Genomic DNA, 18,844 nt, shown 5'->3' with positions numbered 1-18,844 from the left:
TTTTATTTGAGCAACATATAATTTGCTATTTCACTTTCACTGATTTACACAGACTTGTTTTCACCAGGATAATATAATTTTTTTCCCCAATGTAAGTCTGTGGATTATTAATTAAAATAAAATAAATAACCCAGGAGCATCAAATAAAGAAGCTGTCTCGAACGACTCGAAAGAAGGACATGACCATCTAGTCTGAATAATCATAATATGACTTTAATGCAGCCAGATTAACCACGTTATCTGAACTAACTCAAGTGACCCTGTGTTGACTTTTGTACGAATGTGACACACAAAGTGACAGCGTAGATCTGCAAAAACAACCAACTCAGATTAACAATAAGACAAACACTTGCAGCTTTAAAACAAATATCTACCATGGGAAACATTGAAACATAGAGCCTGTGATACCTTATCTCACTCTGCTAAATCCCTTTGCTCATTTTTTTTTGTTTGTTTGTTTTGGTTTTGTACATACCATGTGTACTAATTACCATAAATAATATGCTTATACATGAGAGCAAAATTTGGCAAATTACTTTTTTGACAACCGCAATAAGAACAGAATCTATCTTTTTTTGGCAAAATCAGTTGCAACTCCATAAACCTCCAAAATAAATGTCCCTGTTTGTGCGCTGCAAGGTCGAAGCCATGCATTTCTTCATATCAAGCCACGTGGTCATTACTCAGTATCCTTGATTTTACCAATAGATCATCACACAGTAATTAAAAAAAAATTAAATGCAGCAACTTCTGTAAGAGGTTTCAAAAAACATTTTAATGAAAATATTGTTTTTGGGGTCATTTTATGTCGCTCTGAGTTTGACCCTGCAGGTTTTCACATTGCTGTTCTCCCACATGTATAAAAGCCTTTTGTTGGGATAGTATGACAGCATCGCCAAGATGCCTCTATCTGGCCTTAAATCAAAACTTGCATCGAGGGGAATCTCTTTCTTTAAATCAAAGGCGTGTGTCACGCTCCTGTCTTTTTCATCTGTAAAATACAGCACGCCGCAAATAATGACAGCATTTCCCGCTTTGGTCATAGGATAGGCTGTGTTGATGACAGACTCCACGGAGAACGAGTCAGAGTTGAGCTTCGCAACCATCACGATATCATCCGCGAGTGACGCAAAAATGACCCACAGTCCGTTTTCATCCACAGCAAACTTGAAGTACGTCTTTGAGTTGTAGAAAAGATACGTCAGGTTGTTAAATCTGCTGTTTGCCATGGTCAGAGAGACTCTTTTCCCAGTGTTCAGATCAAACCTGTAGAATCAGAAATTGATCACATGTTTAAATGCTAACCATGAGACACATAATATAGACAATACAAACATCTATATGGCTAATCACATCCTGCATGTTTGACACACAGACACTTACCGTTTAAGTTTGTTTGTGCCGGCGTTGTGGTAGTAGAAAAAGCCCTTGTACACAACATGACCACATCCCTGATAGAATCTTGGCACATATATTGTTTTGTTGCTTGTGCTCTGAAAGGTTGAAATGTTCTGAAATTCGGCCAAAATTCGACCTGGCGAAGAAATGTCAGTGTGTGAGACCCGCGATGATTTGGAACATTTGCAATGATGAACGCAATGAACTGCTGTATCAGTCACCTGAAAAGTGATCGGCCAGCCAATATCGACCGTCATCCTGCTGCGATGCATCTGACATCCACGCTCCAAAAGTGCTCTTCATTTTGAGTGTTCTCTCCGAACATTTAATGGCTTTGATAACGCACTCTAAGGAATGAATATAATGAATATAGATAGATAGATAGATAGATAGATAGATAGATAGATAGATAGATAGATAGATAGATAGATAGATAGATAGATAGATAGATAGATAGATAGATAGATAGATAGATAGATAGATAGATTCTAGTATGTTATCTTGCAAGCTAACTAGCACACTAACTCACAAGATAGATAGATAGATAGATAGATAGATAGATAGATAGATAGATAGATAGATAGATAGATAGATAGATAGATAGATAGATAGATAGATAGATAGATTCTAGTATGTTATCTTGCAAGCTAACTCACTAGATAGATAGATAGATAGATAGATAGATAGATAGATAGATAGATAGATAGATAGATAGATAGATAGATAGATAGATAGATAGATAGATAGATAGATAGATAAATAGATAGATCGATAGATAGATAGATTCTAGTATGTTATCTTGCAAGCTAACTAGCACACTAACTCACAAGATAGATAGATAGATAGATAGATAGATAGATAGATAGATAGATAGATAGATAGATAGATAGATAGATAGATAGATAGATAGATAGATAGATAGATAGATAGATAGATAGATAGATAGATAGATAGATAGATAGATAGATGCTCACCATTTCTTGTCCACCTCTCATTGGCTGTCCCTGTGATCCTGGTGTTCTGGAGATGCAAAGAGTCTAAAGAAAAATCTTTAAATCAGTTTATAATATCATTTTGATGTAAAACAAGTCAACACTGAAAGCAAATGTAGTACATGTGATAGTTTCTCACCACTTTCCATCAGTGTATCAACGGTGTTTTGTGTGGTAATGTTCTCCTTTTGAGTCACATTATCAGGACGTGAGGCTGGAAAATGAAATGAAACGTTGAAGTCTCTCTCTCTCGCTCTTACTTCTTACTTTTTAACATATCATTTAAAAGAGTTTATCCTACTTGTCAGTAAGCTCACTGGTGCCTCTGTAACGTTGTCACTTGTGGTGTTAGTCAAGTGGACATGGCTGTTGTTTTGATGAAATAACACCGACTCTAAAAAATAAAACAGTGTTAAGAACATTGTTTTTTTGTCATATTGTCAAAGTTAGGTTTCCCTGCAGTTGTTATTTACCAGCAGTGACGTTCATGTCGTTAGGTGGATGTGGTGTTGGTGATTCTGCAGGAGGAGGATGAACAGGTTTGGAGCGAGGAGAAAAACTCTATATATGAACAGTATACAAATATAGTTTCTTACCATGTTTCACGGGTAAATGAGTAGTGGTTCTGTTGTCGCTGATGACATACATGTTACGATCCACTATGGGTGGAGCTATAGAATACACATATATTGAGATTTCAAATTTATCATCATGCACATTTAAGAATAATTTTTCAAATGTTTTCATTTCCCACCTGTTGTTAACTGTGTCGATGTTGCTGTGACGTTCTCAGTGTTGGAGACATTCACACTGTTGTTGTTGTTGTTGTTGTTGTGTTTATAAAATGACACTGGCGAAAATAAAAGATGTTCAGTACGGGCGGGCGATATGAACTTAAAATGAGACGACAACATTCCACCGTGATATTGCAATCGCAATATTTGTGACGATATTTGCAGAATTTCAAAATAAAAGTGTTTGTTTTGATATAGAACAATGTGTGGTTCACAAAAACATATTTACTGTATGTCATACAGAAATAAATCATTATCATTGTTTTTTTTTTTACTTAGTATTATCACAGTTTTTATGTTTTTTGTTTCTCATAAGTAGAAACTGTTGTTTACCAGGCTCCATTGTTGTGTTGAGAGAGTTCATAGGCTCAGTAACGTTCGTGTGGTCAGATGGATTTGGTGTTGGTGATTCTGTAGAAACAAATATAAGATTCACCTTTAAAAAATAATACAAACAAAATAAAATACTGTTAAATAGTAATGAAACCTGAAGGTTCAAATTTACTCACCAGTGCTTGTCCAGCTCTCATAGCCAGTTAAATTTGTCTTGTTGTTCCTCGAGTCTAAAGTGAAAAACATGTCATAAATTGTCATATAAGATAGAGTACGATAACTAGATTATATTCTACTTTCACTCGAATAATAAAGACTTAAAGATGGTATATATATATATATATATATGGACAATAGCAACTCTCAGCTTTTAAAAATCTACCGTTACACTGAACCTTTTTGGTTCATTTCAGTGTCAGCAACAGGTGGCGACTGAACGCGAAACTGTGTCTGACAACAGGTGACAAAACAAATCATAGAAAGGTTATATATATATTAAATATCCAAAAGAGTGTATGAAAGAGGACAAGCAAACATTAGCTAACGGAGGCTGAAATGACACATTTTGCTTCCCTGTCCAGGAAAAACCTTTTCCACATGAGTCCACCTTTACTTCCTCTCCACTGTCAGACATTAACACATCTCCACTGCAAACCCTCATTTTTCTTTTCCTCCAGTCAGAGACATTTTTGACAGGTACTGAGGATTTTTAGATCCAATGTAGGTCAATATTTCTAGTGTTTAGAGACGAGCTGCTCTTCGTTTGCTCTGCTGACATCCGTTGTGTTGAATTGTTATTAGTTGTATTATTAGGAAAACATTATTTACAGCCGGCAAATTAACATTTCTTTGGCAATATAGTGGCTGCAACATTGTTACCAGTGAAGCCAGTATTACAGATATATAATAAATATAATAAATTTCTGGTATGAAAAAATGTTCAAATCATTAATTAGACCAATTGTTATGACTTCCTGTTAATGACACTGATATCAAACATGAGCGTTTCGTACCACTTTGCCAGAGTGTGTCATTCTGCTTCATGGTTCCACTAACATTGAAGGCGTCACTGGTTTGGTTTTCAGACAACAGAGCTGGATCATGACGGGGGTGAAATGACAAATTCAGATTTTTTAAATGTTTTCAACTTTGCACTTTTTTTTTCATTTAAAAGAAAAATACGGTGGCCCAGAGGTGTCAGGACAAATACAAAAGCCACAACACAAATACAAAAGCCACAACACAAATACAAAAGCCACAACACAAATACAAAAGCCACAACACAAATGCGAAAGCCACAACACGAATGCAAAAGCCACAACACAAATACAAAAGCCACAACACAAATACAAAAGCCACAACACAAATACAAAAGCCACAACACAAATACAAAAGCCACAACACAAATACAAATGCCACAACACAAATACAAAAGCCACAACACAAATACAAAAGCCACAACACGAATATAAAACTAATTCAACACTTTGATATTATTTTTAATAACAATTAGTATTTTAATTAGTATATAATTAATAATTTAACTAATAATCACGGTCCTAACCGCTGCATTATCAACATCCATAAAAAAAAAAAATTGTCAACATCCGGTACCGTTCACTTCCATTGTGGTTTTTGCTTTTGTGTTGTGGCTTTTGTATTTGTGTTGTGGCTTTTGCATTCGTGTTGTGTCTTTTGTATTTGTGTTGACACCTCTGGGCCACCGTAGAAAAAGACATTTAACAAGAGACAAAAGGGAATTTGTTGAAGCTAAAGCTAGTTCAATAGAAACAGCATTTCTCTGTAATAATGTTATTGTTGACCGAAGAGAAAAGCAGCTGCAATTCAATGTGTATATTATTTAATATACTGAATGACCTCTTTCCATAGCTGTATTGATAATGTTTCCACGGCTAGTGTTGCTTCCTGGAGTCAATTCTGCAGAAACTGAGGCTGTAAACGTACACACTGATGGTGTTACATTGCAGCCTTATGTTATTATGTAACAACAACAAAACATGTAAGGGCTTATCCTACTTGTCAAGTTCACTGATGCCTCTGTACCGTTGTCACTTGTGGTATCAGTCAAACGGTCGTGGCTGTTGATTTGATGAAACGACACCGACTCTAGAAAATAGAACATTATTAAGAACATTCTGTAACTATAATCTTACTGTAATACGTAAAAGAAATGTTTTTCTGATACTTTTACATAAAACTTAAAAGAGATTATCCTACTTGTCAAGTTCACTGATGCCTCTGTAATATTCTCACTTGTGGTATCAGTCAAACGGTCGTGGCTGTTGTTCTGATGAAACGACACCGACTCTAGAAAATAGAACAGTATGAAGAACATACTGTAACTATAATCTTACTGTAATACAAAAAAGATATGTGTTTCTGATACTTTTACATAAAACTTAAAAGAGATTATCCTACTTGTCAAGTTCACTGATGCCTCTGTAATATTCTCACTTGTGGCATCAGTCAAACGGTCGTGGCTGTTGTTTTGATGAAATGACAGCGACTCTAGAAATTAAAAAAAAGTATTAAGCAGATTATTTGTTCATATAAGTTAGCTGTGTTTCCCTGTTGAAGATGAATCATGGGTTTTGAGTGAGGAGAAAAACTAAATACAATTTGCAATTTACATTTGCACATTATATAAATGTCATTTCTTACCATGTTGCACGGCCAAATCAATTGTGGTCTTGTTGTCAGTGGTGGCATTGCTTATTTGGTCCACAACGGGTGAAGCTGTAGAATACACTGCATATATATGATTATTATATATATATATATATATATATATTGTGCTCAAGTCATAGTCACTTACATATGCATCATATATGAAACAGTATTTCCCACCTGTTGTGAACTGTGTTGGTGTCGCTGTGGGGTTCTCAGTGTTGGAGACGTTCACACGGTTGTAGTGTTTATAAGATGACACTGACTCAAGAAAATAAAAGTGAATTGTGTTTAACGTAATACTTTAGATACTTCAAGTATATTTTACTGAACATACTTCTCTTTCTGACAGGACATTTACTTATGATGGACTACTATACTTGAGTATTATTTTCAATACAGATGTTTGAACACGAAACTCTTACTTGACGTAAATAACATACGGAATTGTCATCTGTGGGGAATGTTCGACCAAACACACTCTTATAAAAAATAATAATTCATGTGTGTGATTATATATCACAACTACACACACATGTTCTGAGTAAGAGTGTGTTTTTCCTGTTGATCTGCTTCATGAGTTAAGCTCTCTCTCTCTCTCTCTCTCTCTCTCTCTCTCTCTCTCTCTCTCTCTCTCTCTCTCTCTCTCTCTCTCTCTATGTGAGGAATCTGACACTCTTGAGTTTCTCTCACCAGTTTCCATGTCAGTTTTTCTCTGTCTCTGCGAGGGAGTAAAAGTCAAGATATCTCTGGCTTGATCCGTTGACAATTGTCGATCTGTTGTTGTTGTTGATGATCGTGTCGGTAACACTGTAGAAAGGAACACAAGCACGGTGTGCTTTTAAGATCGATCACTTGTGGGCAAAGTATTTCATGAATGATTTTTCCAGTATCACGTACCTGTTAGCAGTTTTACTGGTGCCTCTGTAACGTTCCCTGTGCTGGTGTCATATCTGCCGTCTGCGTGAAGAGAAACGGACTCTGTAAAGACAAACAAACACAGAATACGTTAAATCGAATAATGTTTATTAAAACCAATAAGTTTAGTTTAGTTTAGTTGACAGGGACCATGTAGGCTACAGAACCAGGTCAATACCAGAGTCAGCTAAATAGCTAATTGACCGTCTGTTAGCAACATAACTCGAAAAGTGACGGATTAGGATGAAATTTTCAGGAAACGTCCACAATGGGACCAGGAACAAGTCAACATTCAACTTTGGGCGCGATCCGTACACGCTGCGCGCCACAAGACGTATTTTGTAGACACTGAACTGCCTCGGCGGAGGTCTGCGCTCTCCGAGTGCTTTTCTAGTTTGTATCTGAGGTCCCTGGACAGGGAGTTAAAAGACAATAAAAGATAGCAACAACATCATACAACAGCCATACAGTACACTCAAACTCTATAGCTATATTAGTGAATATGAAGTAAAGGTATAGGTGTATCAGCTACATGTATCTTCAGTTTAAAATGACTGTTTTCCTGATTATTAATTTGTGTCTAAAACCAAAACCTCACACGTCACATGACCGTTTCTTACCATTGTTCACCGCAGTATCAGTGACATTTCCTCTGCCATTGAAGGTGTCAGTATCATGACCTGAATATTTAGAAAATAGGTCAGAATAGAGAGGGACGACGTGTATCAACCAACTGAGTTACTATGCAAAGCCTGTTTTGCTTGTTTTCCATTACAAAACACATTAAATCCCACCTGTTGATAATTTTATCGGTGCCTCCGTGTTGGTATCATTCCAGGTGTTGTTGCTGCTGTTGTTCAGATGAAATGATACTGATGCTAGGAAATAAATAAAAAACAGTGTTGAGTCATCGTGTTTGTGTGTGTGTGTGTTGGGGAGGTCGATGACTCATCATATTGTGACAGGAAAATCCCCCAGAGGCCATTTTTGAGCATGTAATTAATAATATAGTGTCTGCTGAGTTGCAATAGGTTGGGTGTGATCCTGTTTTTTTTTAAAGATGTGTTTTTCACAGACTTTCTTAAACGGTCGTTTACCAGGTTTCACTGTCGTGTTGGAAACGTATGAGACGTTTACACGTGATGTTGTTGATTCTGCGGAAAGGAAAATAAGACACATTAATGCCAACAGCGTTTCACGGCGACTGAAGCCTTCGAGGTTACAAAGGTGCTTAATAGTCGCCCATTTCCTACCAGACTTGTCTATTCTTGTATTGTTTTCTGTGAAAGCCGCCCTGGTCGGGAGAGGAGTTGACTCTACATAGATATACAAAGAGACATGGAAAATGTGACATGGTTATAGTTTAACTGTGGTAGTACTGTAGACTAATCAATTTAAAGAATAAGATACTTTGGACCTTGGTCTCTTGACTTCAGAATCATTGTCAAGCTGCCAAACCTGTGACTGGAAATGTTAAAATGTGCTGTGGGATAAAAGAAAAATGTATTGGCTTTTCTTTCTTGTTTTTTTTTTCAAATCTTCACCTTTTCTTGTGAAAATATTAGGCAGATGCAGGTGCAGCACCTTCACAAAATATTAAGGTACTGAAAAAGGTAGGATTATATGATTATATTAAAGACCAGACTTTAAAAATCCTGCATCTATAACATTGTCTCTGGACAATATGAAAACCATGCATAAATGCTGAGATAACAGTGCAGCTTTTAAGTTACCTACACACTTCAATCATTCAGATTTAGGGTCACTTGATGTTTGTGGTGTAACTTCATAAATGTTTCAATATTTTCTTCAGTCCTTTCAGTGCAAAATGTCCATTAAGAGGTTTTTAGCAGTGACATAAACCCACGCTGCTTCTGTGTAGATTCTGTAGAGATGTTCTTACTCGCGTTGGGTTGAGGACGATGGTCACAGATGGTTTTGTTTCTCGTTTCATTCGAATAACAGGCCGGACAGACTGGACCAGGTAAACCAGTTGGTCCTGGTGGACCCCTTGGGCCAACGAGACCTACAAGTATATTAAATACATAGTTTAGGCCTGATAATCAATAAAGATAGAACAACAAGCAAACCAAAACAGAATGGAAAGAGTTAATATAGAATAGAATAGAATAGAATAGAATGCCTTTATTGTCATTATACAAGTTGTACAACGAGATTTACTTGACTTCACCTTGAAAGTGCATACAGCTAAAAACAAAGAACAATAACAACAACAACAACAACCAGAGTATGGGTCAAAAAGGACATTAAAAAAAAGTGACCCTAGTTAACGTGGGGTGGGTTTTCAGTTTCAGCGTACTACATTAAAAGGATAAACAGCCATCAAATTCTTATTGCACAGTATGAAATAGCAGGTCTATAGCAGGGTTTAAATATAAAAAGCGCATTTCTATGAGACGTGACCCATAGCAGGGTATAAAAAATAATAAATAAGACTATTTCCACAGTATGAAGTGTAATTTTTTTTACAGTATATGAAATATATAAATATAAATATCACAGTGTGAGATGTGATTTTAGCAGCATATAGAATATAAATATCACAGAATGAAATGTAATTTTGCAGTATATAAAAATAGAAATATAAATATTTACACGGTATGAGAGTGATTTTAGCAGGGTACCATTTAAAAATATAGATATTGCACAGTTTGGAATGTAATTTAAGCAGGATAAAAATCTGTATATACAATATAAGTATTGCACAGTATATAGTATTGCATAGTGTGTGGTAAATTATTAAATAAATAAGCATTTCAGCTTATATTGCACATGCCAGAATGTGTGAGAGTATGTGGTAGAGGCAGGATGGTCAGTGCATGTCCATGTTCAGTGTGGTTATGGCTCTGGGGAAGAAGCTGTCCTTCAGTCTATTTGTCCGAGGCTATAGGCTGAGTATGGGATATCTACTGTTTCTAATTGAAAACATACAAACACATGCCCCGGTAAATGTGTGAAGGATTAAACAAAGTGACTTTTTTAAGTGAAAACAGTGAGTCAGAAAATCAGTCCAGTATTTGACAGATGTTTCAAATGTGTTCCAGGTGTTGTCGCTTCTAAGATTCCTTGACATTGCTTTCTAATCCACACATCCAGCCGGTCAACAACAGCTATGGATTATTAGACGTGTAAGTTATGGAAGTAAATCTGTGCCATCTGAGTTTGAATTCGAATTTCTAACACTGAATTTGTTTTGCATGGAAATTAGACTTTGAATTTTAAAAAACATCAAATTTCAAGCACTGTTTTTTTTTGCCATTCATTTTTTTTCTTCAACGTTGAAATAAATTCAGTGTAAAAAAATTTGACGTCTCAAAAAATTCAGTTGCAAAAAATTTGATGTCTCAAAAAATTCAGTCGCAAAAAAAGAATATTTTGAGACTGAATTTTCTGCAACTGAATTTTTTGAGACATCAAATTTTTTGCAACTGAATTTATTTCAACGTTGAAAAAAAATCAATGGCAAAAAAAAACAGTGCTTGAAATTTGATGGTTTTTAAAATTCAAAGTCTAATTTCGATGCAAAAAAATTCAGTATTAGAAATTCGAATTCAAACTCAGATGGCACAGATTTACTTCCATAGTAAGTCTCTCACCTCGTCTTCCTCGTTTCCCCTCCGGCCCTGGCACACCCCTCGGTCCCGGTGAGCCTGCTCTACCTGGCAAACCTCACAGACACAAGTGCATTGTTATATTGGAACAAATTTTGCAGCATTTACGTACATTAACATTAATATTTATGTACAGTACCTGGCGGTCCGGGTGGTCCGGGTGGACCTGATGAGATAAAAAACAAATATAAACTGAAAACAGCAGAGGCACCAATAAAAAAAAAAAATAACGTTATTAAAATTCAGTGCTGGAGCGGAGAATATAATTGATGTGTACCTGTTATACAAGCTCCTTTGTTGTTGCTACACAGGTCGGCGAGGGATTTGACCTGTAGTGAAGACAAATGTAAAGAATAATAATGTATGCATTATTTTGTTATTGATATTTATTTTGAACACTGGGTGGAGCAGGGGAGCAGTGGGGCAGGGTAAAGGTGAGATGAACACACTGTGTGTTCAGGCAGAGAAAACGATTCCTTTATACAAGTGTTTATACAGTCGAGTGCGAGCGTCTTAATATCTTTACCGACCCTCGATCAGTGTCTTTGGGCAGAAACAGTCACCACAGGTTGACTGCGTAACTCAAATACACATTTGCACAATCTTGTTCTCACAACTGCAGCAGAGTGAAAGTGCCACTACAGCATTTATCTGTTATTAAGAGATAAACGTTCATTACTGAATGTTCAGTTTGGCTGCGACCTGCTGCGCTTCTCTTCGATTGCGAGATACGTTTCTCCTGGGGGAGAAAAACAAAACACAGCTCTAAAACGATTTTGCTCCCAGCGTAAAGACTTTCAAATGATTTATTCTCTTCTGCTTTAGGGGATTTATTATTCGTTTTGCTACGTCAAGCATAAGTGTTAACGATTTATTTATCAATCAATAACTCATAATGATATTATAGGTTACAGTGAATAAAGTTTTGTTTTTGGTCAAACACTGGTCATGTGAGGAGAGCTGAGGGAGGAGCAGGTCACAGTCATGCTACACTTCTCAGAAAACAGTCAATGGAAAACAGATCCTTTCTTAATCACTGCAGCAGACGCCTGGATTCTTTGCATTGCATGAACATTTCTTATCACAAGAGGGAAAAGAGAAGAAATTCCTTCCCTGCAACTTTGTCATAATAACAGTAATCAGAACTACTGAAATTGTAGTAAAACCTAATATTTACAAACACAGAAAAAAAAGCACATTACAAGGACGGTTGTTGTCTTACAGGGACCATGGAGTATGTCATCAACATCAGCATGTCCGTCTGATCCTCACTCTGTGCTGGTTCCCCACCCTGGTTTCGTCTGCTGCGGTGAAGCGTCTTCACCTCTTCGGGGTCTGTGGACCGTTTGCAGCTCTGCGACAGCTCCTGCACCTGAGCGTCCAACCTGACCATGTCCTCGGTCAGCTGTGTCTGCTGGACAAGCAGAAGGACTAAACCTGCAGAGGTGAGGAGCAGCAGCAGCACGCACATCCCCACCAGCAGCTCTTTCCACATGACAGATAATCCGCGTTTCTCCGTCATGTCTGCGGCTCGATTCCTAATTCTCTACTGAAGTGAGTGACGTGGGATCTGAAGTTCACAAGCACATAATCTGAACACCTGCCAACAGATGAGACGTCAGCGGGAAACTAAGCTCAATCTGTTGCAGAGGCATGTCAAAATCTGTCTGAAACTACTGGGGGAAACCACATGATGAAATTGCACAACAACAAGCATCTGGGAAACAGTTACAGTAACGTCGGCCTGCACACTTGCTTGGTTTGAGAAGCAGCTCATGGACATATTTCCAGAATGACTGCCACACATCTTTCTAGTGCTTCTTCTTCACAATATTGTCATCAGTCTGTTCTACACAGAATTACATGGAAGTGGAATAAATGAGTTGTGGACAAAGGGATCGTTCTTTGGATTCACAAAGGAGCTTTCAGTGTGCTTTCTCACTCTGTGTGTGTGTGTGTGTGTGTGTGTGTGTGTGTGTGTGTGTGTGTGTGTGTGTGTGTGTGTGTGTGTGTGTGTGTGTGTGTGTGTGTGTGTGTGTGTGTGTGTGTGTGTTCTTGTACTTGCGACATACTGAGGACCAGTGAGGGTTTTTAACCAACAAAGTGAGGACATTTTTACGGAGTGAGGATATTTTGGTCGGTCCTCACTTTGTTTTCATTGAAATCACTTCCTTAGGTTGCTATAACATGCTATACTCAATTTGTCAAAAAAAAAAAAAAAAAAAAATTTGGACGACACAGTATTTTGGACCAAAAATTTTGCATCAATTTTTTGTCAATTTTTTTTCAAATTTTGGACCAAAAATTTTTCATCAATTTATTTTTTCAAATTTTGGACCAAACATTTTGGGTTCAATTTTTTTTTTCAAATTTTTTTTTGCATCAATTCTTTTTTCAAATTTTGGACCAAACATTTTGGGTCCAATTTTTTTTTTCAAATTTTGGACCCAAAATTTTGCATCAATTTCTGTCAATTTTTTTTCAAATTTTGGACCAACGATTTTGGGTCCAATTTTTTTTTTCAACTGTTGGACCAAAAATGTTGCGTCAAATTTTTTTTCAAATTTTTGACCAAACATTTTGTCAAATTTTTTTTTTCAAATTTTGGACCAAAAATTTTGGGTCAAATTTTTTTTTTCAACTGTTGGACCAAAAATGTTACGTCAAATTTTTTTTCAAATTTTTGACCAAACATTTTATGTCAAATTTTTTTTTTCAAATTTTGGACCAAAAATTTTTCATCAATTTTTTTTTCACAACATTTTGGACCAAACATTTTGGGTCCAATGTTTTTTTTCTAATTTTTTTTTTGCATCAATTATTTTTTCAAAATTTGGACCAAACATTTTGGGTCCAATTTTTTTCTTCAAATTTTGGACCAAAAATTTTTCGTCCAATTTTTTTTTCACAACATTTTGGGTCAAATTTTAGTAGATGTCATTCATGAAGTAGATATTTGTAATTGTGTTGATTTATAAAGTGGAAATGCTGGTCCTCGCTTTGTCAGCAACCCAGTCCTCAGTATTCAGCAAGTACAAGAATGTGTGTGTGTGTGTGTGTGTGTGTGTGTGTGTGTGTGTGTGTGTGTGTGTGTGTGTGTGTGTGTGTGTGTGTGTGTGTGTGTGTGTGTGTGTGCGCGCGCGCTCTTGTCTTTCTATGCTTGTGTGGACCACCCTCTGGAAAAACACCTCTTTTGTGGGGACATTTTTTCCTTGTGGGGACATTATGCCCGGTCCCGAACATGGTCCCCACAATGTGGTAAAGACATGTAGATGTGTGTGTGTGTGTGTGTGTGTGTGTGTGCTCTTGTCTTGCTATGCTTGTGTGGACCACCCCAGGGAAAAACACCTCTTTTGTGGGGACATTTTTTCCTTGTGGGGACATTATGCCCGGTCCCGAACATGGTCCCCACAATGTGGTAAAGACATGTAGATGTGTGTGTGTGTAAATTCTTTGAAATCTCTTTTCATGAAAGTTTTTCGATGTTTATGATCTTACTAAAAATTAATTACCCGATAAATAATCAGTGTTGCACATTTTCTCTAATTATTCCAGCTTCATTGTTACTATGAATGAAGTTTTTCAGCCAATTTAGAATGAAAGCAGCTTCCCCTAAAGCCTCAAATGTGCGGCCAGTATCTTCTTTAGCAATATAACAGCTATTCAAAAGTGCTGAGCCTGAAGGGCAGCTCATTATACGCACAATGTGCATCTGCATAAACTGTTTTTCTAATTAAGTTTGAATGTATGATTTCAGATGTTAACAAAAATAAAAAGTGTGAACACCATTTCCACATAAAGATGATGAAGATAAGATTTGTCTGTCACCAGTTGTTTGCTCATTCAAGCTGCAGAGTAATTCTCTACTCCCCTTTGTCACAGGTCAGTCTGACCCAGCTAATTAACTTCCTCTTTAAAAGCTTCCATTGTTGACGAGCTGGAGTTTGGGGATTTTCTTTCTTTTGGGCAAATCAAAATGTGAAGCTGAAGAAAACCATGAAAGGGTTCTGCATTTCTCATGAATCGAGAGAAACACTTTATTTCTTTTTGAATCGGTGTGTGGTTCTGTGCAGTGTTCTGCCATGTGAAGGTACTCGAGACCACAAAGTGGTAAAGTTTCTAAGCAACCAGTGAGGTGAAGGTTTTAAAACCAGGGCTTTATAAACACTTGGATCACACTCTGATTTATTTGGTGGAAGAATGTCATCTCTGAAATCCAGTGGGTGAAGCACTGATTTCTAAGGACAAGCAAAGTAAGTGTCACCGATCACTTGATAATTACTTATTGAAGAATTGGATATTGATTTAATTGATGTGTTTTCCTCTACTTTTTTAACTGACAGATTCATTTATTGCTAAAGGTTTTGCATCGTCATTTGTAACTTGATGTATTTTTAAAATGTAACTTTTACTACCTTACTTTTTAATAAGGTAAGGAGAGCAAGTGGATTCACTAACATCACTTAATTCTTTTGTGACTTTTTGTCTCATGTCCTCAAGACTGTGCATAATATGGGAAAACACACCGATTATGACTTAAAACCTATAAATATTATTTAAACCAATAGAGCATTATTGGACAAAATGAAAAAAAAACGTTATATTTAAAATCTAAAGACTGTATTCTAATGTTTCCACTGAGTTACTGTTATAGTTTGTCGTTAAGCTTCATGTGGGTGTATTTTGGTTTCCGTGTGTGCCCGGGATCAGTTGCGTGCGAGCACTGAAGGACAAAAGCATCACTTAGGATTAAAAGGAAGGTTGTTCCAGAGGTTTTAATTTCTTGTTTTGATGCTGTACAAAATCAGACTCGACCTGCAGGTTGTTAGAGGACGTAGTGAGCCGGTGCAGGTGCGTCTGTGCAATGGCAGGAGTCATGAAGGGGATGCTGCCGCTGGAGATGCTCAACATCGGCCTCACGGAGGTGAACGCGGTGTCCGAGGTCACTGTCTTACTGCTTCTTGTTCTGCTGCTGCTCTACGCTGTTTGGAGCTGCACAAACCGGTTGTCACAGGTACCAGGTGAGAGACCGAAGCTTTGTATTTGTCTCAAGTTTGCAAAGACTGATGGACATGGACATGTTGCTGCAGGTGCAAAGCAGACAGGTGTCACAAGAAAACAGGAAGAACGTACATTTACCACTTCATTTTTTGCAGGTTTTTTCTTCAGGAGGCCACATAGAGGACAAGCTAATCTCAAGTGGAGCCGGAACAGTAAAATAATTGCATAATAACCTATTAACAACCACATTTTCCCCCTTGTTTTACCTTTAATGAAGTATCTTTTTACAAAACACGCTATGAGCAAGCAGAAATGTGCAATTTCAAGTGAAATTTAAACAATATTATGCCTGAGTTAACATTGGTTCAGGCCTGCGGGCCATACCTTTGACATCCCTGTATGAATATAATGTAATAATATGTAATTTAAAGTAGGGCTGTCAAAATTAACGCGTTAACGCAGGATGATTAATTTGTGGAATTAACGCGTTAATTTTTTTAACGCATTAACGCACAAGTTATTTACAGCATTTTATTTTTTCTATTTATTTATGTTGTCTTATAATGTGGGTTTTTTTTACAATGTAATGTTTATTTTTTACTAAGTTTGTATAGGTTTTTACAAGTTATTTACAGTATTTTATTGTTCTTTACGTTTATATTTTCACATACTTTATTTATCTCTCCGTTCCTACAACAATATAAAGAGAAAATTAGAATTTTTTTGGGCATATTTACGAACGGTAATTAATCGTGATTAATCGTGATTAATCCACAGCTACCCTGTGATTAATCACGATTAAAAATTTTAATCTTTTGACAGCCCTAATTTAAAGTCATGTCAGCAAATCTGATGCTTCCTAATAATAAATAACTATCATGTCAAATGCACCTACTTCTTTCTTGTAGGTCCGTCCTTCTTGGCAGGTCTCGGTCCATTTCTCTCCTACATCAGGTTCATCTGGACTGGAATTGGAACAGCGAGCAACTACTACAACAACAAATATGGCAGCATGGTGCGGGTGTGGATTAATGGTGAGGAGACGCTCATTTTTAGCAGGCAAGTTCTACGGAGATAACAGACATGGAGAATCTGACAGTATACGGTACATGTCATGATATTTCACTATAATGTAATAAAAGTCCCAGTCTGGCCTCACCTACAGCTCTACAGAGGTGTATCATGTGCTGAGGAGTGCTCACTACACGGCCAGATTCGGAAGCACAAGGGGTCTGCAGTGTGTCGGGATGGAAGGGAGGGGTGTCATTTTCAACAGCGACGTCCCACTCTGGAGAAAAATGAGGACGTATTTTTATAAAGGTGAGTGATTGCTACAGGTGTGGCAAAACAAAACAAAAAACAAACTGCTTCCCTGAACCGTTGTCCTGTTGTTTCTCAGCCCTGACGGGCCCCGCCATCCAGAGGACAGTGACGATCTGCCTGAGCTCCACCGCTAAACACCTGGACAGCCTGCAGGAGATGACCGACCCCTCGGGTCACGTGGACGCTCTCAATCTGTTGAGAGCCATCGTGGTGGACATCTCCAACAGGCTCTTCCTCAGGGTGCCGCTCAACGGTCAGCTGCGTGTCCAGTGTCAAATTCCCTGCCAGTTAATATTCACATTCAATTTCTTGTAGTATATTTTACATCATTATGCTCATTTTCATTCAAAAAACCACATTTAAAATGATTACTGTGTGATATTTGTGCAGGTCCGTGAGAAACAAAGATAGACAAGACAGTATTTTCATGTAAAATGATATTTTGACACACATTTTGGCTTCATGGCGTCTCAGAGAAGGACTTGCTGACGAAAATCCACAACTACTTTGAGACGTGGCAAGCTGTTCTGATCAAGCCCGACATATTCTTCAAGATTGGATGGCTGTACAACAAGCACAAGAGAGCGGCGTAAGATCCTCACGCTCACCATTGAAACAGCATTTGCTTTGGGGTTGAATTTCTCCTTGAACCGTGAACTGTGATGCTTTCTGAACTTAACAGCCAAGAACTGCAAGACGCCATGGAGAGCCTTCTAGAAATGAAAAGACAAATGATTCACGACACTGAGAAGCTGGATGATGATCTCGACTTTGCGACGGAGCTCATCTTTGCACAGGTGAGTCTGTTTTCACAGAGTTTACTGTGCAGATAATATCCGTGCGCGTCGCGTTCTCATCGCCTTCATTTGTCTGTGTGACAGAACCACGGCGAGCTCACAGCAGATAACGTCAGGCAGTGTGTGCTGGAGATGGTGATCGCAGGCCCGGACACACTCTCCATCAGCCTCTTCTTCATGCTGATGCTGCTGAAACAAAACCCAGATGTGGAGCAGAAAATAGTGGAGGAGATGAACACTGTCTGGAGTGAGTGAACAACTGCTATTTTTTATTACACATACACTGAAAAAAAGAGAAATCCATAAATGCTGCAATTGTCTTACCTCCAGGTGAAAAAAATGGTGCAGAAAACATGAATTATCAAAGCCTGAACGTGCTGGAGAACTTCATCAATGAGTCTATGAGGTTTCATCCAGTCGTCGACTTCACCATGAGAAAAGCTCTGGAAGACGACGTCATTAAAGGCACAAAAATCAGGAAGGGAACAAACATCATTCTCAACATTGGCCTCATGCATAAGACTGAATTCTTCCCTAAACCCAAAGAGTTCAGCCTGTTGAACTTTGACAAAACTGTAAGTCGTGCAGCAATATGTGATTCTGGAAAAAACAAACAAAGAAAAACATACAAAGAAACAAACCTCTTCATCCTCTTGTCTGGCAGGTGCCCAGTCGTTTCTTTCAGCCCTTCGGCTGCGGGCCTCGCTCCTGCGTGGGCAAACACATCGCCATGGTGATGATGAAGGTCATCCTGGTCACTCTGTTGTCTCGCTACACGGTGTGTCCTCGTCAAGGCTGCACCCTCGACAGCATCAGGCAGACCAACAACCTCTCGCAGCAGCCCGTGGAGGACAAGCACAGCCTGACCATGCGTTTCATCCCTCGCGGCACGAGACCTCAACGCAGTCAGCTCTGAACGAATGAAGCTGGATAAAAAAAAACATTACTGTTCCATTGCATTTTTTTAC

The 18,844-nt window shown here is 37.8% G+C and overlaps 2 protein-coding genes across 7 annotated transcripts; one reads left to right on the top strand and one right to left on the bottom strand.

Moving 5' to 3' along the window:
- Window positions 1-270: 270 nt before the first annotated feature.
- On the bottom strand, window positions 271-12,303 carry LOC310930324 (uncharacterized protein). Of its 6 annotated transcripts, none has more exons than XM_083893260.1 (29): window positions 11,978-12,303; window positions 11,033-11,084; window positions 10,895-10,921; window positions 10,741-10,812; window positions 9,027-9,149; window positions 8,377-8,439; window positions 8,221-8,277; window positions 7,918-8,001; window positions 7,744-7,803; window positions 7,106-7,186; window positions 6,899-7,015; window positions 6,386-6,466; window positions 6,200-6,286; window positions 5,957-6,046; window positions 5,756-5,845; window positions 5,555-5,644; window positions 5,396-5,470; window positions 4,531-4,611; window positions 3,694-3,747; window positions 3,518-3,595; window positions 3,145-3,240; window positions 2,987-3,061; window positions 2,864-2,908; window positions 2,692-2,784; window positions 2,530-2,604; window positions 2,373-2,447; window positions 1,620-1,745; window positions 1,384-1,534; window positions 271-1,266 (listed from the first exon to the last, which is right to left on the bottom strand). In XM_083893260.1, exons 1-29 carry the CDS (start codon window positions 12,275-12,277, stop codon window positions 804-806), a joined length of 2,961 nt encoding a protein of 986 aa, XP_083749386.1. In that variant the 5' UTR covers window positions 12,278-12,303; the 3' UTR covers window positions 271-803. The 6 variants fall into 6 exon arrangements, with proteins under 6 accessions (XP_083749386.1, XP_083749388.1, XP_083749389.1 ...); XM_083893262.1 differs by having other exon boundaries at window positions 2,373-2,435; XM_083893263.1 differs by having other exon boundaries at window positions 6,200-6,274.
- A 1,492-nt stretch (window positions 12,304-13,795) lies between these two features.
- Window positions 13,796-18,792, top strand: cyp19a1b (cytochrome P450, family 19, subfamily A, polypeptide 1b; the record flags this gene model as incomplete). The annotated part of the gene is made up of 10 exons (XM_083893672.1): window positions 13,796-13,845; window positions 15,607-15,776; window positions 16,665-16,815; window positions 16,922-17,076; window positions 17,156-17,332; window positions 17,554-17,668; window positions 17,762-17,876; window positions 17,961-18,123; window positions 18,207-18,451; window positions 18,541-18,792. The coding sequence occupies 10 exons, from the start codon at window positions 13,796-13,798 to the stop codon at window positions 18,790-18,792; spliced, it is 1,593 nt and encodes a 530-aa protein (XP_083749798.1).
- Window positions 18,793-18,844: the final 52 nt, after the last annotated feature.

This window comes from Microchirus variegatus (assembly GCF_963457635.1).
Source record: "Microchirus variegatus genome assembly, chromosome: 8".
Taxonomy (NCBI): domain Eukaryota; kingdom Metazoa; phylum Chordata; class Actinopteri; order Pleuronectiformes; family Soleidae; genus Microchirus; species Microchirus variegatus.
Note: the sequence above shows the minus strand (reverse complement) of the source record. Positions and strands in the feature narration are given on the sequence as shown.